The sequence below is a fragment of the Leguminivora glycinivorella genome, chromosome Z (genome assembly GCF_023078275.1).
Source record: "Leguminivora glycinivorella isolate SPB_JAAS2020 chromosome Z, LegGlyc_1.1, whole genome shotgun sequence".
Lineage (NCBI taxonomy): Eukaryota > Metazoa > Arthropoda > Insecta > Lepidoptera > Tortricidae > Leguminivora > Leguminivora glycinivorella.
The window spans coordinates 38,047,755-38,072,944 of record NC_062998.1 but is presented as its reverse complement, the minus strand read 5'-3'; the positions used below and the strand labels follow the sequence as shown (position 1 = coordinate 38,072,944).

At 37.8% G+C, this 25,190-nt stretch overlaps 1 protein-coding gene across 1 annotated transcript in view; it reads left to right on the top strand.

Moving 5' to 3' along the window:
• Positions 1–479: 479 nt before the first annotated feature.
• Positions 480–25,190, top strand: part of LOC125240887 (potassium channel subfamily T member 1) — a 126,080-nt gene continuing 101,369 nt past the window's right edge. Inside the window, exon 1 of the mRNA XM_048149036.1 lies at positions 480–996. Within this exon, the coding sequence (XP_048004993.1) occupies positions 800–996 (197 nt within the window). The 5' untranslated portion in view covers positions 480–799. The remainder of the gene's footprint in view (positions 997–25,190) is intronic.

The window sequence follows — 25,190 nt, the reverse complement described above, 5'->3', positions numbered from 1 at the left end:
CGCCCCGCCCAGCGCCACTCGGCCGCACTTCACGCTGGTCGACACGCAAACCGTTGCTCACTTCGGTTCAACTATTTTATGTATGAAACATAAGTAGTATCTATGCAATTTGTTGTTTGGTAACCTTCCATTAACTAAACTTGTTACCACTCCACGACGTCCTCGACGAAGACCTCATTAGTCGTAAACGGGCCACTCAGGCTTTCCACACTATTGACGTTTTTTACTATATTCACTTGATACAGTGAGCTACGGATCGAAAGTCACGAAATACGCGATGACAGCTAGTAGGAACGTTCTTGAGTTTTTCCTTCTCATTGTTGTTGTGCATAATATACAGTTGTAGCAATATACATTTTAGTAAATAACTTTTAATACGCGTAACGCTGTTTTTGATCTTGACAGTGTTCTATATCTGTGTTTTAAAGTGCAATGCAGTGCAATAATAAGTGAAACAGTTAAGTTTGTGATTTTTAATTTGCAAGAAAGCTAATCGTTTGACGAAAGGAAGCGATAAGGCGGCACCACGTTTCGCCACAGCAAATTACGTTATTCAAATCATTTTCCGGCAAGAGGTTCGCCGTCAACTGTTCGCGGCCCATCTGTAAAAGCATCGTCATTGAGTCGAATAGAAGCGTCGCCGAGACTGTCGGGAGCGGGATCCGAATGCGGCCGCGGCGGGGGCGGCGGAACGGCCACCGGCGGCGTCCGCCCCGGGTACGGCTACGAGGCGCTCTCGGCCGCGAGCGATGGCAGCGAGGGCGAGCCGGAGGATGCGCCCGAGTACACCGCCTTCGAGATGGAACTGTCAGGCGGTGGCGAGTCCGCCGAGGGGCCTTCATCAAGGGGCTCGGCTAAAGTTAACTTCCCCCCCGACGTGGAACTAGAGAGACGTCCCACCGCTACCGCCGCCACCGCCACGTATCACCGCGGCCGAGGGCGGTCGATGAGCGCTTGGAGCGATATCAGCCGATCTAGCATACGCTTTGAAGAAAGGTCAGTCTTAAATAAATTACGATTTTCTTCGTAAATCATCAAGACAGATAGTATTGTTTAAAAGAGTTACTACTACACAGATACAATCCAGGTGAGTAAACGATATCTCTGGGTATATCATTGAAAAAGTTAGTTCAGGGTAGGCTTTAGATATTATGCTACCATGCTATTCACTATCCAATGATATAGGGTGCCGTGAGATAAATATTACGGTGCTACGCCTACAAGGTACATAGTCATGCCACGAACGGTCAGCTGCAGAAGATAGGAAGACGAACATGAGGGACGTAAAGGAGATGTCTACATACACTTACCAAAACAACTAAATCTTACATTTTTAAGAGAATTTAGTAAGCGCCATTCGTATCGCTGAAAATGTTTGACGCATTCTGCCGCGACGAACCCGTCTTTAGCATGCGCGATTCGTCAATCTTGCTTAAATTCGCAAGAGCTTTAGTACAAACGTTACATTTTGAACCTTAGACCACTCAGAAATTGCTGTTTTAATCGAAGTTTCTCGTGAACTTTCCTTTATATACATATTAACCTATTCTTGTATATAAGAGCCTGTCCATTTGAAGGTATAAGTAGTCAGTATTTCCAAAATGACTAAACGATTATATTATAAAACTGTTCAAATTTCATTGCCAGTCTTAACTATGTATTAAGAGCGCGGCGGTTAAAAAATAAATCGGTTTGTTTTGATTATTGACTTTAACTTATATTATATAAGTACAGGTGAAATAAATAAAAGGACCGTTCAAATTTTGCAATAGTGACTTTTGAGGTCGTAGTGAACGAACATTAAGTTATCATAGTAAACCCTAGTTTAGAGTGCGGATTTAGATACAAGTGAAAATTAGCAAGTGTGGGTACTGTGGGTAGTAACTATAGTCTGTATATTTAGACATTTAAAAAAGTGTAAACTAAATTTACCTTCAAAGGGCTTCTTATGCCAGTTGATTGTAAATTAAAACATCAGGCGACCAAATATGAAAGTTAAAGACAGATTGCTCAGTGATAAATCCGGTTGGTTAACCTACAAATGTTTTTTTTTCTTCCTCCTCTCTCTTTTTATTATTTTTGATATTTTATAGGTAATTCAAAATTTTAATTTACTTATTCTTTTTTTTTGTAATAACGACAACTATTCTGTGATTTTATTTTATTCATATATTATTAACAAAGCTGGTAATTCTCTTTTCTTATGCTATAATTACAACAAAACTAAAGTACTTAACAAGTTTAAATTCTCTTTCCTTATGCTATTTAACAAACTAAAGTACTTAACTCGTTTAACGGGATTTATTACTGCTTTAATAATGATCGACTTTATTTATATAATCTTTAGTTCTTATATATTCTATCATATAACAACATAAGGTAACAGAGTTTTCTCCTCTTAGATAATTTCTTGTAATTTAAGTTTCGAGAATCATTTTTTACACTAGTATATAGGTAACAGACCTATTTGGAGCCAATAGGCTAATACAATATAAAACCGGCCAAGAGCGAGTCGGACTCGCCCACCGAGGGTTCCGTACAAACTTTCAATGGTAAAAATAATCATTACTCATACTCATATTCATATATTTGTAACGCCATTTTACACGTCAAGATTTGATTTAAAAAAATAATATTCATACAACAATAATACTTAGAGAATCAATAGACAGAAGATTGAAATTACAAAAAGTTAGGCAATATTCACATAAAAAATGCACAAAAATATTTATCTAATTAGGTCATAAAAAAATTGTCTTAAGTGTAGAACGGGTGCTCGACCAGCCAAATGTTTAAGCGATACATAAAGTTCGACACATAAGGCGCTTCAACCACATATTGCGGCAATTTATTTTTCCCCTCACTAGCTCGGAAACACGTTTTGTCCTTCAATACCAGCGGGTACCTGTGAAACTACTGGAAGCAGTGATAAACGCGCTTTTTGCGTTGTATTTTCCTCGGTATAGTGAGGGGAAAAGTTTTGTGTTACACTCGGGTGCAAATGTATTTTACTTCTCGTGTGTTAAATTCCACACTCGCCGTTAAAATACAACTTTGCACCCTTGTATAACAAATAACTAATAGACGGCAGGGTCCATCACATGTGTTAATTTGTTGGATTTCGCCAATTTACGGTCGATACCTACTATAACTTTACGGCATTTCGAGTGTTGTACTTGGAACACATGTTGTTCGTTTTGTCACAGAATATATAATAGTACAAGTACAGAAGGCTCACTCCTTTGATGTTCACAAAATGCCGCCATTCTAAATTCTTACCTACATTAACAAACGGACCGCACGCGAGCAGCCAACATTGAATTTTCGCGGCCGCTGACATGTACACTGACATAACTCTAATACTAAATTGAATATACTCTAAGGCCGTTTTCACATTATCCGATCCGATATCGGATGTCGAACCGACATCCTACATCCGATAAACGCTTCCGATAATGTCGGATGTAGGTACGATAAAACGCATTGTTCCAAATCAATGAAGTATGATTTTGTATCAAAAATATTTAAAAAATAATTTATATTTAATAATTATAAGCACTATATTCCAAATATTATATTGTAAAATTAAAATAACGATCATAAAAAATATTCAGAGTGTCAGGCAAAATAAATAATTTTACATTCAACTATATAAATATATATATTATTATATATATATTCAATATTATATATTGTAAATAATATTGCTATACTTGTCAATAGTTGTCATGCTTTCTAAATTTATTTTTCTCACTGCACCCACATTCGCGAATTTCTGTTTGGCCCTATGGTTGACTGGTAGAGAATGCCTTAAGGCATTAAGTCCGCGATTTGTACTTTTTTCCAATTGTGCAATAAAGTTTAAATAAATAAATAAATAAATATATCTACTAAAAGATGAAAAAACTAGTATCCGCAATTCGGACCGATGCATTACAACCTTTTTTTTTTTCAATGGAAATTGTCAACTAATTTGAATTTCGATCAATTAACAGCTGTTTAATAGACGCCATTTTTGTCACGCACACTACTACATACGTATACCTACATTATATACGCACACAAACAAATATTATCGGCCGACAACTGGCGGGGGGTCCGGCATGCCAAAAATAGTCGGAAGCGTCCTGCCGATATCGGCAGTTCGATGGTGCCTCGGACAAAAACTGTTGTAGGAGAGTGCCATCGGCATTAAATCCGCAATTTTTGCGTTTTATATCGTTTTTTAGTAGTAATTATCTATTAAATACATAAATGAAGACCTGGAAGCGTATAAATCTTACATTTTACGTCCTTCCTACATCCGATATCGGATCGGATAATGTGAAAACGGCCTAAGGTAGAGCAGAGTCTAACTGGGGAAGTATACCTCCGCTTTACAAAAGACCGCAGTCAAGTAGCACTAGACCTTACTCATTGTTGTGTTCCTGCCGGTGAGTAAGGCAGCCAGAGCTCAACGAGGGTGCGGTATGCTGACAACGGAAGTAATTAGGACAATAGATTGTCCTTTGAGTCGTCGGCACCCAGGCCCCTTCTAAGTACAGATTTGTACAAGTTTCTAATGAGTCGAGTCGGCAACGCACATGTGCCACTCCTTGAGTGGCAGGCGTCCATAGGTTATAGTGACCGCTTTCCATCAGGCGGACCGTATGCCTGTTTGCCACCTAAACACTTCGTCGTTTTTGCGTTGGTGGTTAAAAACAAGAAACCTCCTTCAAAACTATAATAAAACACAACTTTCTAAGAACATTGGTCAAGTGCGAGTCGGATTTCGACATTTCCATACAAAAAGGTCATGAGCGCCTGACGACATGTGATGGCAACGTACACTAAATATATTTTGGAAACTATAAGAGATAGAGCAAATAGACTTCAGATTTTGGTTGTCGGTGGCACAATTTTTTTGTTTTCGTATATATACACCTTTTTTTGGACCTATGTGGGCAATATTATGGTCAGTGAAGTTCTAAATGGTCTTAAGCGCCTCCTTTTTAGTAGGAACTTAAGTCATTTTGGAAAATGATTTTTTTTTAACAATTTCTAAAGCAAAACGAAACAGAAATTGATTTCTTTATACCTGTCCAACGCGCTTACACCATTTTAAGACGTTTAGTAACTACTTGCAGCGGCAGTGAGTGAAATTCGTAATCTGAGTTTTTTTCTCTTAAGTCCGACTCACGCTTGACTGTAGATTTCTAATAGGTTTTCCTGTAATCTACAGGTAGAGGGCTATCTCGTGTATTTTTTTGAAAATTTTACGCTAAGTAGTTTCGGAGATAAGGGGGGGGATGGTCATTGTTTGCTTATTTTCTTAAATTACTTCTAAATTACCAAAATAAAAAATATAAAAAAAATATATTTCAGATGCTGATAAAATGCTCTTTCATGTGATATGTAACACAATATAGTTTTAATAACTTTGATTTTTAATTTTCAATTTTACCCCCCAAAAGTGACCCCTGTGATTAAATTTCATTTAATTAAATTACATGTCCGTCTTTGGGCCACAGGTTTACATACGTGTGCCAAATTTCAAGTAAATCGGTCCAGTAGTTTCGGAGAAATCGGCTGTGACAGAGGGACAGACAGACACGCGAGTGATCCTATAAGGGTTCCGTTTTTCCTCTTTGAGGTACGGAACCCTAAAAATAGGATTTCTTAGGTTTTTAATGTTTATTAACAATTTATTTTCAAATCTTTTATCTTTGGTACAATTTTTTGACAAAACAATTAATAAATCCCAATTTTATACATTTATCATCCGTTTTAAAATTTTAATAGGTAAACTACACACTGCTGCGTCACTCCTTATACTTAAGTCTGGTTTGTTAACACAGACAAAGTTATATTTTTTTAACAGGTGTTCCAAATAATCTCTAGGTTGGGGGCTTTTTGGAAATCGTCAGGTTTTGTACTGGTTTTTATTGAATTTGATGGCATTTTAAACCTAATAAGTGCTATTTGAGACTCTGTGGGAATAATCCCTCGAAGGTATTAAAAGCAGAGTGACCATATTTGTAAGTAAAAAAACGGGACAAAAAATCACAAAGTTTTTCTCACAAGGGTAAGTTTTATTAAATGATTTTATGAACAAAATAATCACTAAATGAAACCAAAAACAAGTTATTTGACATCAACAATAAATATAAGTCCTTGGCATAAGTAAGTCATAACAAAAAACTAAATAACTTCTCGTATTTAATTTTTTTTGACATTTGAATATGGGTCAAATATAAGACAATATTTCGGGATTTTCCGGCAGACTACCCAAAATATAAGCGCTGTAAAGGTTGATTTTCTTATTTAAGCGCTACTGTTACCCTTACTGAACCACTACGGAATAAGGAAAACGGAAAAGAATACGGAATAATGTAAGTATGATAAAATCATTATTCACAAGCTCACAGAAAAGAAAACTTGTGGTCTCAGCTGAACTGTAGAGTTATTTTTTCGTGTTCTAGTGGATAGTTTATGGTCATACCCCCTACAATAACTACGGAACTCACGTTTGTATTTTCGTACCATCGTCCTGTTGAAAATAAAATGATGGTCAACTTACCGTTACTTGTTATAGGTACTTAGCATTTTAGGTCCTACCGACTGCGCCAACAATAGTCAGAAATATATTCTAAATGTGTATTATTAAAAAAAAACTTATTATTATACAGTCATGTAAGTCAGGGGATATTTAGTAGTAGTATTAGTTCAGTTTATTGTGTTGTGCAACAGTTTAGATACAAAATGTCGGAATAGAGATACTTGGTACGAGGAACCAAATAACCCCAAAAGCTGGCTCAAATAGCCCCAGTTAAGAAAATCATCGATATCTAATTAAAAATAAACGGCTAAAATTATTTATAACTACCTAAAAACTCTCGAGAGTATGTACCTACATTTAGGTATGTATAGTTAAGAAAAGCTTACCCCACAAACAACCAACATCTGAATTGCCACGAAAAAAAATATAGGCACACAAAACTTATAATTATTTTATTCCAAATAACCCCGTGGTTCTTACATAGCCCCATTTTATAGTATATAAAAGATTTGAAATATATATGTATAATACATGTTTATATATACAACGAGTTATGTACATCAGCCTGAAAACCTCAGACACCCCAACAGATTTTTATTATTTAGAGTTAGTCTAGAGAATTTATTCTTAAATCGGTCTATTATTTCAAAACATATTGCTGTTTAAGAGTTTTGAATGATTCACGGTTATTTTCAACAAAAATCAACAAAAGCTCGACAAAAATCAAAAAGGTAATCACGGTCTAAATCCCGGTCAATATAAGTCTAATATTGCTGTTTCTTTTGTTTTCGTACTTCTAGTTAAAGTAACTCTACGTTTGTTGATTACGTATGTGTGACGTAGTTATTGTATCGTGGTATTCAGACATGGTCCATACAGATTACTGACAATTCGTAATCCTTACTGCAAAGACATAGGCTTTATGCTTTATCTTATCATGAATCTGATATCCAACTATGTACACTCGCGGTCAAAGAAACCGGGTCAGTACGAAAATCTGTAATATCTCCTAAAATAATTAAGCTAGGGACATGAATTAAACTGCATGTTGTAAATAATTTAATACTGAATTAAATAACATCAAATGGTGGAATCGTAATTCTTTTCTTTAATTAAATTACATAGGAAACAAAACATCAACCAATTTTACGTGCATAAATTACCAGTAGGTACTTCACATACAACACAAAAACTAAAAATTAATACTTCGTATTGCCTTCTCAGGCTCTTTTTACAGCTTCTAGACGATTCGGCATGCTGTTTATTAAGTTCTTTATGCGTTTTTGCGGGATATTATCCAATTCTTCCACTAACGCCTGTTTCAGGTCTATAAGTGTAACTGGGAACGGTTTCAGCTCTTACATACCTCCGAACCTCATCCCATACATGCTCAATCGGATTTCAAGTCCAGGCTCCTCGAGGGCCAGCTTATAAAGCTGATAACCAACCTCCAAAAAATAATCTCTGACAATTTGTGCTGTGTGTGGCCCAGCGTTGTCATGCATAAACATAGAATTTTCACCCATATTAACTAACTTTGGGTAGACATGCTCATTAAGATTCTCTTTCGCATATCTTGCACTCTTTAATGAACTATTTTCAATTAAAATTAACTCCGTGCGACTTCCAGCCCAAACCATAACTGACCACCGCCGAACGCCACTTTTTCCTCAAAACATGCTGGAATAAAACGTCCACCAGGCCGTCTGTAAACTTTTCGCCGCCTGTCATTTGCATAGAGCATAAATCTGGATACATCAGACAACAAAATTCTTGCCCATTCTTCGTTACCCCAGTATCTGTGATCGCGGGCATAAAGTCGTCTTGCTGTTCGATGTATTCTTTCAAGTTTTGGGGCATTGACCGGTCTATGTGGGGTCAAATTTGCTTCTTTGTGCTGCCGCCTGACAGTCCACTCGCTGATGCCATCCTTTTGGGTCTCTAAACACTGATTTTTCACTTCAACTGCTGTTAGGTGCCGATTTCGGAGCCTGGTTTTAACAATAAATTGATCTTCTCTAGCTGTAGTACATTTTGTATTGCTGGTTTCTGGTCTTCTAAAGTTCTGCCCAGTTTGTAGGTAACGTTGGAGGACTCGATCTACTGTAGAAAGTGACACACCTGTTCTTCTCGCTGTATATCTCTGACTTCTTCATTCTTCTAATATAGTGATGATACGAGTACATTCATCTCATGTTCACGGCGTGATAGACATTCAAGAATGACCACAAAATACAACAATGACAGCCTTTTATCATAATTCATTCACAGATTGAAAACAATTGCTTAAAAAGAAGCAGAATTAAAACGAACGCAATTCCAAATGAGTACCTAATTAACCTTTTGTTTCAATTAAACATTTTTCCAGTTAGTATGTAGAACATTGAAGATTGGATTTAGTAGGATATTAAATTCTCTTTAAAACAGAGTTAGTTTCATGCAGTTATGACCAACGGTTCCGTGTGGTGTCCGGCAGAGTAGAATAGCACCAACCCATCACACTTCGGGTGTCGTACAAGGCGACTAATAATATAAGAGGTAGAAGATCTGAAGCTTCCGTAAACCAGGAAATGGGCAGCAGCATTTTCTGGTTCTCTTAGCAACTCACTGCGATCGCCAACCCGCCTGCCCAGCGTGGTGATTAGGGCATTACCCTTCAATGATAGGTATACAGACCAAATGGCCCCCAGTTCCCGGCCGCCGCACCAGGCTTGACTACGGTAGCGGTCATAGCGTCGGTGCGGCACAGGGTGCTAAGAATCCCCGGGCTACGGACGGCTACCAAAATCACAAAACATTGACTTTGGCTACGTATAACGGACGAACTCTGAGGCTCAACGAACTTCTAGCCGAATTGGAGGTGGAGTTAAACAAGATACGATGGCACGTTCTGGGGCTATCTGAAGTCCGAAGAGAGGGGGAGGACACAGTAACCTTAGAATCAGGCCATCTACTCTACTTTCGAGAAGGCGACAACCTCTCCCAAGGGGGTGTCGGATTCCTCGTGAACAAGGCCCTCACTGACAACATTGTAGAAATCTCCAGTGTGTCGGCAAGGGTAGCGTACCTCGTACTTAAATTGACTGATAGATATTATCTTAAGGTCGTACAGGTATATGCGCCGACCGCCGCATACTCGTATGGTGAGGTGGAAGCTATGTACGAGGACATAGGCAAAGCCCTACATAACACCTCGAAGGCTCACATCAATGTTGTCATGGGGGACTTCAACGCCAAAGTGGGAGTACGCACGGACACCGAATCGGTTATAGGAGCGCATGGTGTTGGTAATTGGAATCACAGGGGGCAGATGCTGGTTAACTTCTTAGAGCGGGAGGGGCTATTCTTGATGAATTCGTTTTTCAAGAAGAAGCCCCAGAGAAAGTGGACCTGGCGGAGCCCCGACAATGTGACAAAAAACGAGATCGACTTTATCATGGCGGATAAGAGGCGTATATTTAGAGATGTCTCAGCGATAAATAGGTTCAACACCGGGAGTGATCACCGACTCGTACGAGGCACTCTGAATATAAACTTCAAGCGGGAACGCACCCGTCTGATAAAGTCCACGCTCCGGCCTACTATGGTCCAAGCCATTGCGGGCTTCGAGAGATTCCAATTGGAACTCAAAAACCATTTCGATGTGCTGGAAACCCAGTGCGATGTTGACGAGGACTTGAGTGGCATAGTGGAAGCTATGAGGGATGTGGGTAACAGGTTCTGCCGGAATAGGCATGGGGGCAGGAAGTCCAAACTTTCGGACGGGACTCTGGAACTCATGAGAGTGAGACGCGATAATACACAGGCCACGGTGGCAGATCAACGAGCCCTCACGAGACATATTCGAAAAGCGGTACGGCGGGATCTTCGGGCTTCAAATACACACCTCATTACGGAGGCAATAGAGCAAAACCGAGGTCCCAAAGTATTCATGAAGCGTCTCGGGAGGAGCCATATGTCTAAACTGACTACCACCGATGGCCGTCTCGTCTCTTCTAAGCCAGAGATACTCTCGGAGGTGGAAGACTTCTATGGCCAGTTATATGCCTCGCAATCTCCGCAACCTGAACCTGTCTCCAGCGATCCCCGAGCTACTTTAGTCCGACACTATACCGATGAACTTCCCGACGTCAGCATTGACGAACTTGAGCTGGCCCTCAAACAACTTAAAAATGAATTCTAATGAACACAAGTTAAATTATAATCTATTGAAAATATTTCAACTTGTGCTAATAAAGTACGCTGGTTCGATTCCAGCCTCAGGCACCAGAGGACTTGGTCACTTTTTCTTTCATATGTGTAATTTACTTCGGTTTTAACTTAAAAATGGAAAAGCCCCGGGAGAGGACGGGGTTACGACTGAGCTCCTAAGGATAGGGGGAACTCCTGTCCTTATGCAGCTGCAGCGCATATTTAACTCCGTTCTCCACGAAGGGAGAACTCCAAGTGCGTGGAGCAGGAGCATGGTAGTTTTATTTTTCAAGAAGGGGGATAAGACTCTTCTCAAGAACTACCGCCCTATATCGCTCCTGAGCCACGTGTACAAGCTGTTCTCGAGGGTCATCACAAATAGGCTGACGCGGCGTTTAGACGACTTCCAACCACCGGAGCAGGCCGGGTTTCGTAGAGGATTTGGCACCATAGACCACATTCACACAGTGAGGCAGATTATACAAAAGACCCAGGAGTATAACCAGCCTCTGTGTCTAGCTTTCGTGGACTATGAGCAGGCCTTTGACTCTGTCGAGACCTGGTCTGTTCTGGACTCTCTGAAGCGATGCCAAGTTGACTATCGATACATCGAGGTGCTAAAAAGCCTGTACAATTATGTCCGTCCACAGAACAGTCAAACAAGATCGATTCCATTACATCGAGGAGTAAGGCAAGGGGATGTTATATAACCGAAACCGTTTATGAATGTATTGGAAGACATCTTTAAGACTTTAAACTGGAATAGACGGGGCATAAATATAAATGGTGAATACATCTCGCACTTGAGGTTTGCAGATGATATCGTGATCATGGCAGAATCGCTGCAGGAAGTCCAAGAAATGCTGCACAGCCTAAATGTAGCCTCCCAACGAATTGGTCTCCGGATGAACCTGGACAAGACGAAGGTCATGTTTAATGATCTCGTCATTCCGGAGCCAGTAATCATCGACGGCACGCCTCTCAAGTTGTCAAGGAATATGTATACCTTGGGCAGTTAATGCAGTTGGGTAGATACAACTTCGAAAAGGAAGCCGATAGGAGGGTCCAGTTGGGTTGGGCAGCGTTTCGGAAGTTATTACACCACATATTTTCGTCAGATATACCACAGAGCCTAAAGACGAAAGTTTTCGACCAGTGCGTCCTTCCTGTTATGACGTACGGATGCGAGACGTGGACTCTGACTGTGGGGCTAATCCACAAGCTTAAAGTCGCTCAACGTGCTATGGAAAGAGCTATGCTTGGAGTGTCTCTGAGGGACAAAATTCGGAACGAAGTGATCCGCCAGAGAACCAAGGTGACCGACATAGCTCTGAAAGTTAGTAGGTTGAAGTGGCAATGGGCTGGCCACATATGTCGCAGAACCGATAACCGCTGGAGCAAGCGTGTTCTGGAGTGGAGACCGCGTCTTGGTAAACGTAGTGTGGGACACCCTCTGGCTAGATGGCGGGGTGATTTGCATAGGGGGGCCGGCGGAAACTGGATGCATAAAGCAGCAGACCGGGCTCTGTGGCGTACCTTGGGGGAGGCCTATGTCCAGCAGTGGACTGCAGCGGGCTGATGATGATGATGACCAACGGTTTGCAAGATATTGAGGTTTTCGTCACTGACCCGGTTTCTTTGACCGCGAGTGTATAATAAATCGAGCTTGACAAAATTTGTTTGTGTATATAATAATAAAAATACCAATCAAATCAATCAATCAAAAAAATGTGTGAAAAGGGAGGCCTCTGCCCAGCACTCTAGGCTCATATAAATAGTATAAATAAATAGGTGGTTAAAACAGCTTGAGCAACAGTCAACATCAATCATTTTCTAGGGTCTTCGGAAGGTTTAGCTTCTCATTTTGTGATGTTAAAAAAAATCCCAGTTAAATTTCCTCACTATAACAGAAATTAAATGACCTGCATTTCACAGTTTTAAAAATTTCGTTCATTCGAAGAGCAGTGAAGTAACTGGGGCGGAATTATCGCTAAAATCAGCATTGAGCATGGCGAACCGCTCTCGCTTGCTGCGCTTTTGTTTAAGACACACGTAGCGTCAGTATTTCCATAGCCTACGCTGCTATTTTAATACTGCTCACCATCCAGTCAATCTTTATAATTCTAATATTTCTAACTGAATTCCAAAAGAAGTAGATTTTTAACATGTCAGTTGCGTACGTGTACGTAATAAAATATTATTTTTAAATTGTATAATTTCTTATCTTATTTAAATCTAAGGACTGTCTATGATAAAAAGTGGTCATAAATAACATGGTAAATCTTTTGATACAACGAGAGCATGTTTTTCAAATAATTTGTAGATATCAAACTACAGAATAAAAATACAAACAAATTATAACGTTAGGTGGACTACGAATTTTAACAGTAGGTATGTATCTCATGATACCTAACAATATTTACAGCACAAGTAAATTAGGTCTCCGCGCATATGCATAATATCTATGATATTATATGTATGTATATTTGTATTATATATTTGTGTATAAGTATATATGTATTGATATGATATGCTATGTACTATATTTGTATTATATTGATTGGATTGTAAATAATAGTGTTAATAGTTGTCGTAAATTGCCTATACTTAGTTGTCATGCTCTCTAAATTATTTTTCTTACTGCACCCACATTCGCGAATTTCTGTTTTGCCCTATGGTTGACTGGTAGAGAATGCCTTAAGGCATTAAGTCCGCCATTTGTACTTCTTTTTTTTTATTGTGCAATAAAGTTTAAATAAATAAATAAATATTTTCTGACAGTCTTTGCTAAGTTTTTCTGTTAAGAAGATTTTTGATTTTTAATTACGTAGCTAAACCAAAATACCTATACCTATACGTCAGTACGTCTTGATTTCACAATAGGTAACTAGCAACCATTTTTCGAATTGTGATTAGATTGAGATAGTTCAGACGTTTTTAACTTTGGTAAATTCGACTTTTTGAAAGAAAATGTCCCCATAACAAAACAACTTTGAGTGCTTGAAGTAAAAAGTCTTCTCCCAAAAGTCGAAATGAGTATCAAAAAAATTTTTTTTCCTAAAATGACATTCTAATGTGCCTAAAACAGCTTATAAAAATATAACTACAGTTATGAAATTGTGGTAGGAAGAGTATGAAGATTGTTAAAAAAAACCGGCCAAGTGCGAGTGTGTCGCCCACCGAGGGTTCCGTACAAACTTTGAATAGTTGAATCATCAAATGTTATTTCATATTACTCTATAGACTTTACTTAATCTTTCAAGACTTCATTTTCCATAAAACAATTATAATATGCAATTGTATTATTACACAACGTCCAAAGAAAATCAAGACAATTCGACTTTAATAGTTCTGTTTACCACATGTCGTAAGGACGCTCCTGACTCCTGACCCGACCCCACTATATCAGGAAAAAAACGACGTAGAAAATGAGCGTTCAACGTACAGCGACATCTATCAGCAAATTAAGTAAACTAATGTGCGCGAGCTTAAAGTGTGGAAGATGATTTATAAAGCATATATGCAGTGATCGGTTTTTTGGATTCGACATGGGGTGAACGACCTCAATCATTATGTTAGTATGGATATGCCCCGGGAATCCGGGCTTAATGTTGTTAGAAAAGGCAAAAAAATATGTACAACGTCCACAATGCCAAATGGTTTTATTGCTCAACCAAAAATATAAAGCAAATATATATACGAGGGACGTTCAAAAAGTAATGAGAATGGATATGTTCCTGTATCTTGATTTAATTTTTCTTAACTTGTCCATGTAGCAGTACTCATTAAAGTGAAATTTCATAATTCAAATTTTTACTACTTTCATTTGTTTTTCTTTGATATGTAAATAATTGACACAAGGTGGGGGATGAAAATTTTCAGTAAAATAAGAGCATGTTTTCATGAATATTTGACATGTCGTGAGTTCATTTCTGACATGAATATCAAAAATAATCATACTTTAAATTAAAGCTGGGTTTATCGTTTGTTAGTAACAGCAATAAAAAAAGTTCGTATAATGGTATAGATACATTTTCAAACGGTATGGTATCCAAAAAAAATATAGGTGCTGTTTTGGGTCATGTTCACGATTTTTACAGATTATCACGAAAATTGAGAATATAGATTGGAAACAAAATTACGTCAGTATTAAATAAGAACATACAATCATTTTAATATTTAAAAAATGATTAGTTACAATAAGAACATTTTAAACAAACAAATAATAATGTTTTTGGCCTTCAAAATGACAGTCGACAGGGCCGAACCCTCAAATTACCGAGGGTGCTGCTCAAGTTAGTGTATTTAAAGCTACAAGTGACATACCTAATATTAAAGGCAATATAAGGATCATTCATATTTTATACCCGACCTTTAAATAAAATTGTAATATAATCGCTACTCTGAAGTATAATGAAGTGAAGTGCTTACTGACATGGTATTTAGCCTATCGTTAAGATTTTAATTTTTAAAGGGGGCAAAAAAATAACAATTGAAAAAATTAAATATTTAAATAAATCACAAAAGAGTTACTTTTAATTATAAAAATATAAGGATACTTACATTCTTATGTTTTAATACTCATTATCATTACTTATTGAACGCCCCTCGTATATATAGTCTAGTACTCCCCAAAAATATTCCAATCATACGCGAATTTATACGCGACTAAAAAGTTCAATTAGAGTAAGCCACAGTTGTCTTTAAAAGGTAATCTCAAAGTCCATGAAACAAGTCGATAAAATGAAAATTGAACCATAGTAAGCGAACTTTACGTGGCTACTTATTTATTGGATCGCCTTTGAGCTATAAGATCTATGTATTTGCACTTATACGATAACCTGTGACATAATATTATGGTATAAATTATACAGCTAGTACTATTTATTTATGCAATCCTTAGAAGAAAATAATTAGAACTGAAATCCAAAGAAAATAATAAAAAGTCAATGTCAAGATTTTGAAGTATTTGTGGAGGTTCTAATATATTTTGCTTAATAGAGTGTAGAGATTAGGAAAAGAATAGAAGTTTTTGTCTCAACTGGTTGCCATGTAACAGTAAAAAGTTCTTTAGAGATAATTTCGTCGTATCAATATTAACTTTTCTACTTGATATCCCGCGAGGGTGAATCCAAAAAACCGATCACTGTTTATATGGGATAGTTATATTTTATTGGGTGAACCGATTTTAACCATTTTTCATCTAGGTACTTATTTGAAAGCAGTTACTTTCATTGTTATTCTGTGAAAATAACAGGTACATTAAACACCCGCAAGGGTGGTGAAATTGAAAATGTAACCCTGAAATTTTTTTTTGTAAATAAAAAAATGTTTTCTAGATTCGTGTGCGATTTTATTTTTCCTGTAATATTTATTACAATAACCATGTCTGGTGAAATTTTCATGAATTTTCGTTGGTAAACTTCGGAGATAAGGGGGGAACGGTATTTTTTTTCACATTTCCTTCAAAAAACATTTTTTTTTCACAACAAAAAAATATAAAAAATGGTTTTAATATAGTACAGTTTGAGCTCTTTCTAACGATACCCCACTTGACCTAGTAACTTGAAGTTTACATATAGCGTAAGTTGTTAGTAACTGGCCACAGTGGCCACTTTACTACCTTGCTTGCTTAGAATAAGTAAGTATGTATTGTGATTATCTGTAAAGTGATATCGCTCACATTTTAGGGGAAGAAGTGAATGTTGAATAATTACAAAAAGTGTTTCATCCATTCTCCTTGCGTTATCCCGGCGTTTGCCGCAGCTCACGGGAGCCTGGGGTCCGCTTTGACAATTAATCCCAAGATTTTGCGTAGGCACTAGTTTTACGAAAGCGACTGCCATCAGGGGGCCGATTTTTGAGTCTCACTGTCACTAAAATACCGGTTGAAAACGGTGAATTACCTATTATTTTCAGTGACAATTTTCTGAATTCGAACGCCGTGAGACTCAAAAATCGGCCCCCTGACCTTCCAACCGGAAGGGTAACTACGCCGTATTCTAGAATTAGTTCGGTTTCCTAACGATGTTTTCCTTCACCGAAAAGCGACTGGCAAATATCAAATGACATTTCAATAACAAAAAGTGTTTATTAGACGATAATATTATTTATTTCCTCAAATATATACTTATTTTCTTGGACATTACTTTTAACCTAGTGACTGGCCACTATTTACATTAGGTACAAGCCATTTTTAGGGTTCCGTACCTCAAAAAGGAAAAACGGAACCCTTATAGGATCACTCGTGCGTCTATCTGTCCGTCTGTCACAGCCAATTTTCTCCAATAGTCAGTATCCATAAGTCAGTATGACATAGGTATCTTGCCAAAACATTAATTGAAAACAGACATTAATAAAGCTATTTAGAAAGGCGTTATTCGTCAAACGACGGGCCATGGGGAAAGGTTGCCATCAAAACTCGGTCCTATTGGATAGCATACGAAACGAGAATAACCTATATTCACAATTCAGAAATACTCCGATTTTCCTAACAATATACTGATATTTTTACGGGCTAGCAGGTAGGCTCATCAACAAAGGCTGTGATCCAGCACAATAGGATTAGGTGAGGGAGATAAGACGATGTTCTAAATTTTGGCGGGCATGTAATCCTGATGTGGCCTCCTAAGAACTGTTCAATTTACTAAGCGGAAATAAAAACAGGTTCATTTACGGATTTGTTATTAGGTAGATACTACTAGTATGTCTGTAATTTTTCTTGTGTAATATATCACACTAGAACAATAAATTTAATTAGAACGGTAAAATTTCCGGACTTAAGCTCGGATTCGTGTTTGCACATCGCTTTTTGACACTTTTTAACAAGCAGCAAACCACATCCGTGTGAATTCTGCCAAAATACTAACTTCGCGGCCATCCTTCCTCAAATGTCTCTTTACGGTAGCTCAGTAACTATCGTTCGATGGGGCGGAGCTCCGGGCATTTTAGTGGAATGTCGTATTTTTTAACAAAATCGATGTTTTTGAATGTAGACGCTAGGTCTCTGTCTCACCAGCATAATGAGCACTCGCCAGGTCAGGCCAAAAGAGGGGGAACCGTTTGGTGATGCATTCCTTTCTATAAATTTCGCCACCAATTATGCCGGTTGCTAAATAGGACAGGACAGGACAAATTGCTTGCCATAGGACTTTTTTCCCGAATTTATCAAGTTTTATTTATTTATTTATTTAAACTTTATTTCACAGTAAAAAAAATGTACAAAAGGCGAACTTCATACCAAAAGGCATTCTCTACCAGCTAACCTTTGGGCCAAACAGAGATCAATAAGAGCTAATAGGTGCAAGAAATATAACAAGACGAGAAATTGAATATCTACTTAATAAACCTAAATGGTTACATACATATCACATCATACAAACGTTTACAAAAATAAAACTACATAATACGAGTATACTTACTTACAAATTTACATAAATATACTTACATATACTATACATATATACATATTATATACCTGCCCTATAACTATTACGACGCTTGATTAAGAGACTTTTCTAAAAGATGTCTGCGCAACTTGATCTTGAACAGAGACTTGGTCTGAGTTTGCCTTATCTCAAGAGGGAGATTATTCCAAAGACGAATTGAATGTAATGTGAAAGAGTTGTACATGGATCCGGTGCGATAGAGAGGGACTGACAATATGAGTTTCCGAGAAGATCGAAGCTCCCGGCCTGGCTGTGCAGTAACAAAGTGAAATTTAGACCGCAGGTACTCCGGTGTTGCTGGGTCATTTAATATACTGTACAGCATACATAGCACTTTGAGGCATCTGCGATCACGTACGCAGTTATTTAAAAGTCTATCTAACCTGTCTGATAATCCTTGTGAAAGATTGGTAAGGCATACATCGCTATAATCTATGACTGGTAGCACAAGAGCCTGTACGAGTAGAATTTTAATACTGGTCGGCAAGAAGTGCTTAAATCTGTACAATGACCTTAGGGTATTTGTAACTCTGCGACATATGTCAGAAACTTGTGGCTCCCAGGACAGGCCCCGATCGATGATCAACCCCAGGTTTCTCACTTGCGACGACAGCGGTATTACGGTACCCTCAAACAGAATGTGTCTTACATATGTAAGGTCGGAGAGTAGAATTGACCGTGGAGTCCCGAGAATGATAGCTTGACACTTAGACGGGTTGACATCGATTCCAAAATCTTTCGACCAGGAAGAAATGCTACAAAGGTCGTTATTTAGCCGCGTTATAGCCTCATCTATATTATCGATCCCCACTTGAGTGTACAATTGCAAGTCGTCGGCGTACAAGTGATATGAACAATTAATAAAGGGCGTGATTAAATTAACAAACACAGAAAACAGCAGAGGTGAGAGTATACCACCCTGAGGAACACCAGAGGAAAGTTCGCACCAGTCAGAAAGTTCCCGATTGGCACGAGTTGCCTGCCGATGACCGCAAAGGTAGGAGGATGCAAACCACTCGGCCGCTGACGTCGAAATATTGAGATGGTCGAGAGCGGCAAGGAGAAGCTCATGGTTAACAGCATTAAATGCATTAGAAAAATCTATTAACACCAGTACAGTGACAAGAGACGCTTCTATGCCCAGCCGCACATCTTCAATAACCTTGAGTAAAGCGGTAGTCGTACTATGCCCGGAACGAAAGCCTGACTGGAATGGTGAGAGAATGTGGCTATTGGAGATATGAGTGGACAATTGCTTATGCACTACGGCATCTAAAACCTTGGACAAAAACGGGAGAATTGAAATTGGGCGAAATTCTTTGAGTAATGGGTTAGCTACTTTCGGGAGAAGTATTACATGAGCGCTACGCCACAGAGATGGAAATACACCTGTATGCATGGAAAGATTGACGACGTGCGTTATAATAGGTACAAAGCAATCAAGGATATGCAAGACCATAACTGTACGTAGCTCGTCCTGTCCTATCGCATTCGACTTAATAGTTTTTTGCAGGGAACTTTCCCGGATTTACTTAAACGCGCAAGAATTGTAGCTTTACATAAAAAAGGTAGTAAACTAGATTTAAATAATTATCGACCCATCTCAGTTCTTTCTATTATAGCAAAAGTTTTCGAAAAATGTATAGCCAGCAGATTGGAAGCACATTTTTTAAAATACAATCTCTTCTGTAAACATCAGTACGGATTCAGACAGAACAAGAATACTCGTACAGCAGAAGCCGTAAATAATTTGGTAATGGAGGTATTACAATGCCTAAACCGAGGCTCGAAATGTGGAGGGGTATTTTGCGATCTAACAAAGGCATTTGACTGCGTTGATCACAGAATACTACTCGATAAACTAGAGTACTACGGAATACGTGGTGCAGCACTTGAACTCTTAAAGTCATATCTTTCTGAGCGATCTCAGTTTGTAGAAATAAAAGAACCTTCGAAAAACAGTGTTGTTCGATCTGAAGAAAAAGTAATAAAATATGGAGTTCCTCAAGGATCCGTTTTAGGACCACTCCTCTTCATAATATTCATAAACGACCTACCGAACTGTATTACATGTGGAACGACTTATCTGTACGCGGATGACACCAGCATAATTCTGAATTCTGATTCTGAAGACACGTTTAATGATTTGATGCAGAAGTGCTGGACTGAGCTCACAACTTGGTTCGCAGCAAATGGTCTACGTATCAACTGCAGTAAATGCTTCTATATGATCTTCCGTCGCTGCAGTAATAGCTCTGACTTTGAGTGTAATATTCCTATATCTAAATCTAACTGTGTATGCTTTCTAGGAGTAAATCTTGACCCGTATCTTAGATGGAATATGCAAATTGACAAAGTTAATAAGAAATTGGCTAGTGCATGCTATGCACTAAAAAGTTTGTCCAGTAGTTATGATAAAAATATATTGAAACATGTCTATTTTTTTTATTTTAATAGTATAATAAGCTATTGTATTGAAGTTTGGGGAAATGGTGTCAATATAAACTCTGACCTTTTGAAACAAAAAAAAGCTCTTAGGATCATAGAAGGCTGTTCTAGAGTACCTGTCACACATAGAGATATGTTCATAGGTAATAATATTTTGACTGTAGTATCGCTGTATCTTTACCGTATATGTTTGTAGTTATATCCATCGTAATAAAGCATCTTATTCTACGATTGGGGATAGTCAAAATTATAACCTAAGGAACAATGACAAACTAGCTTTACCTGTATCTAGTTATGCACACTTTAACAAAAGTCTAGGTAATAATGCTATCAAGGTATACAATAAGCTGACCAAAGATTTGAGAGACTGTGATGACATTAAATTATTTGACAGAAAAGTGGAAGAATATTTTATAAATAGACCATATTACTCAATTGACGAATATTTTGCTAATTTATTCAATTAATTTGACATTTTTTTTCTTTTTTTCATCTCAATCTTTTAAATTATATCTGTGACGTATTTTGAAATCTGTTTAATGTTAATCTGGTTTTTATCTTAAGAATTTTGTTATATTAGTATAAGGATTTTTAAACTGTATTTGCATGCATATACCTGTGCTTACATTTTAGCAAATAAATCAAATCAAATCAAATCAAATCAAATGGAATCAATTATTCATGTCATTCCACTTCCAAAAGTTTTCAACCCCAGTGCTCTCAAAGATTTTCGGCCCATTTCTATTCTTCCTTTTCTTTCAAAAATATTAGAAGCAATAGTCCATAAACAACTGTCTACTTACATCCACTCCAACCAACTGCTTACTTCACTCCAGTCCGGTTTTCGTCGTGACGACAGTACTTCCCCCGCTTTGCTGAAAGTGGTCGATGACGTGAGACTCGGTATGGACTCTTCGTTGTTAACAGTGTTAGTACTTATCGATTTCTCAAATGCATTTAATGCTGTCAATCATGATCTGTTACTGGCCACTCTCAGGCACTTGAATGTATCTGCATCTGTGGCTGGGTGGTTTTCTTCGTATCTGGAGGACCGCCGACAGATGGTCCGTGCTGACCGTACGACTTCTGACTGGTGCACGATTACATTTGGAGTTCCACAAGGGGGAATCCTATCACCTCTTCTCTTCTCTATTTTTATCAATCTCGTTACTACTAAATTAAAATGCTCTTACCATCTGTATGCTGATGACTTGCAGCTTTACACAACAGCAGGTGTAAAAGATTTGGATCAGGCCATTGCTGAAATTAACATGGACCTTAACGACATTTCCACTTGGTCACATTGCTTTGGCATCACAGTTAACCCAGCAAAATGTCAGGCTATATTACTCGGCAGCCCCCGCCTACTCTCTGGGGTGAACACGGCTGACTTGGTGCCAGTTCTCTTCGAGCAAGAAGTTATACCTTTTGTGTCACAAGTGAAGAATCTGGGGCTAATAATCGACAGTGGGCTTACATGGGAACCTCAGGTGTCCGATGTTAGTCGTAGAGTGACTAACACATTGAGAGCACTCTACCGTTTTAATTATTTTCTCCCGGTCAGCACAAAAACTCTCCTTGTCCAAGCTCTTGTTCTGCCAGTACTTGATTACGCTGATGTTTGTTATTCTAATCTCACCCAAGATTCTTTGAATAAGTTAGAGCGGTTACTTAATAACTGTATTCGTTTCGTTTTTGGCCTTCGTAAGTACGACCACATCTCTTCTTTCCGTAGAATGCTCAATTGGCTTCCTATTCGAGAACGTAGGTCCCTTCGTACTTTATGTACTCTATACTCGATTCTCTTTGACCCGTCAGCCCCCGAATATCTCCGCTCGAAATTCAAATTTGATACACCACGCCCTGGCGCTGATCTTCGTTATTCTCGTAGTTTAAGGCTTATTGTCCCTCAACATCGTACCGGTTTTATGTCCAACTCTTTTACTGTCCAGGCAATTAGACTTTGGAACTCTCTTCCTCTCTCAATTAGACAAGCACAGACCAAATTCACATTCAAGCGCATGTTGCACAAGTATTTCCTTGACAAAGTTTCTTCATCGTCATCTTAATGATTCACACTAGGTATAGTATAGGTATATCAATGTAAATATATATGTATGTTTATTTTTATTACGTATCTATGTAAGTTTATCTTGAATATGTATAGTTTAATATTCATCTATCCATAGTTTAGGTTACAGTTTCCTTTTTCCTTCTTTTTATTAAGACACTGCACCTACTTAATCTTTCTGGTTTAGCCCATTGCTGGTAGAGAATGCCTTGAGGCATTAAGTCTGCCATTTGTACCTTATTTTGTTGTGCAATATAGATTAAATAAATAAATAAATTATTTTACGAATTTCGTCATCAGAGGCCGGCGTGAAAGTAAAGGTAGAACGAGAAGAAGAGGGTAAGCCGCGAAGGTACGAGATACTTTTGGACGTAGTTGCGGGATCTAGCGAAAAGGATTTTGAGAAATGCGTATTTAAATCGTTCAGAGAAAAAGCAGATGAAGTGTTTGAATAAAATGAAGATTTACCTACGCCAATAGTTTTGAGAAATTGGATTTATGGCTTTATTGGAATCCGGTACATTTTCTCATATAACTGCATTGTAATCGTCCTATCCTTATCAAAAGATGTGCAGACGAACTGTCCATTCTGTCCAAACCCTGAGCCTCACTGATAAACAGAGATCGGATTTTTGTGCGTCATCTCATACTAAAAGTCATTAAAATGACGTAAGTCACTAAGAATATCGCAAATCCGTCCAATCTCTGCTGATAAACCAATCTTTCTTGAAAGGTACCTATAGTTCCAGATTCACTAAAATTATCAATCATAAAACCCATTTACAAAAAAGGTAAATATGTACACTCCCAACATTTTCCACCCCCATCGAACGATATTATTGTGTGTTTTACTTAAATATTTGTACCTACATACTTATATGTATATTATTTATTTTTTCTCCCCCGACAAGACTACACCACCACTGACAGTGACAGTAGTTTAAAGATCTGTGATATAAGATAGGTATAACTATAAATTATTATGTAATAGATCTGGTATGACATTTGATGTCCTGTACTTACCTTACCTTAGCTTATATACTACACAAAACGATATGACAAGCAATACCACAAAAAACACTTACAAAACAATATAAAAACATATAAAGACATTATAAAAAACCTAACCTAGGGGAGAGGGGAACCGTCGGACTATCCGCGCGGTGACCAAGATATATTATTATTTGTATGTCTTTCCCATCACGGAACAATGGTGTTCCGGACCTTTGGGAGGCGTGCGAGGGGCCGAAGCCAACGCGTAGAGGCCCTTTTGAAACTATAATGAAATGTAAGGGGTTATTACACAAAGATTGAGTCAAATTATTACAATTTATAAATTATACAGCTGAGATATCAAATATAGATACTTAATGTCAGGATTTACAATAAATTGAGATCTTTGGCAACTAAAATATTCTTTAACCGAATTAAAACATTTGTCTAGGAGCCACTCCGTAAGTGATTTGACGATTCCTTAAAGCGATCTGTAAGACATTCTAAGATACATTTAGGCAGCTGGTCATAAATTTTGAATAGCCATACATAACGAATTATTTTTGTGAAGCTTTACTCTAGAATACGGCAAGAATAGTTTGTCTTTATTTCTAGTAGATCTAGGATAGAATGTACTTTTCTTTAAAAAAAAATCAGGATGTTCTCTTACAAACATGCACATCTGTTTGATGTACAAGCATTGAAGTGACAAGACTTTTATTTCTTTAAATAAAGGTGTTACAAACGGCTCGTACACATTTTTATGTAGTAAATGCATCATTCACATCACTTTCTTACAATATCGCTTATTAAAGTAAACACTCCTTCATTACTTAAGGGTCTGAAACAGTACAGTGGCTCGACGGTTTGTCTTCATAGAAACACACAGTTATATTGCTCTGGAGCTCTTACACAGTAAGCCGATGACTTTTCTTGATATATAGCCCAATCAGACGAGAGGTCTTGCCTATTTAGCGAAAATGCGACTGTAGCCTATGTCCCGAACAAGAAATATTTGTGCATTAAGCATTTTTATAAGCCTACTAGCTTTTACCCGCGGCTTCGCCCGCGTAATAAAAGTATTCATTAAGATTTTCATTTGGATCCTTAGGTTTCTCTGGTATATTTATCTGCGATTATTTCGATTGCACATAATACTTTTGCTTGCAATGATTGTAGAAATATTACACATCGACCACAGCGTAGGTAATTCTATATACGCTGGGGAAACCTTTATAAACATCCCACATAGCCCGTATTTCGACACTATATGATCGGTGGGTAAAAAGTACTTTTTTCTATTATCCCTTACAATTTTTTACATTTTGCTTATACGAGGGTCATGCCAAAAGAAGTTAGATACTCCATGGTCATTTAATCGATACTGGCCAGTTATACACCATTTTAAAGGTAGGTTTTTTGCTTATAAATTTAAAAATGGAACACTTGGAAATTCTTAGGATTCTTTTTTTAATTATTTTTTTTTCTAAATAATTTTGGC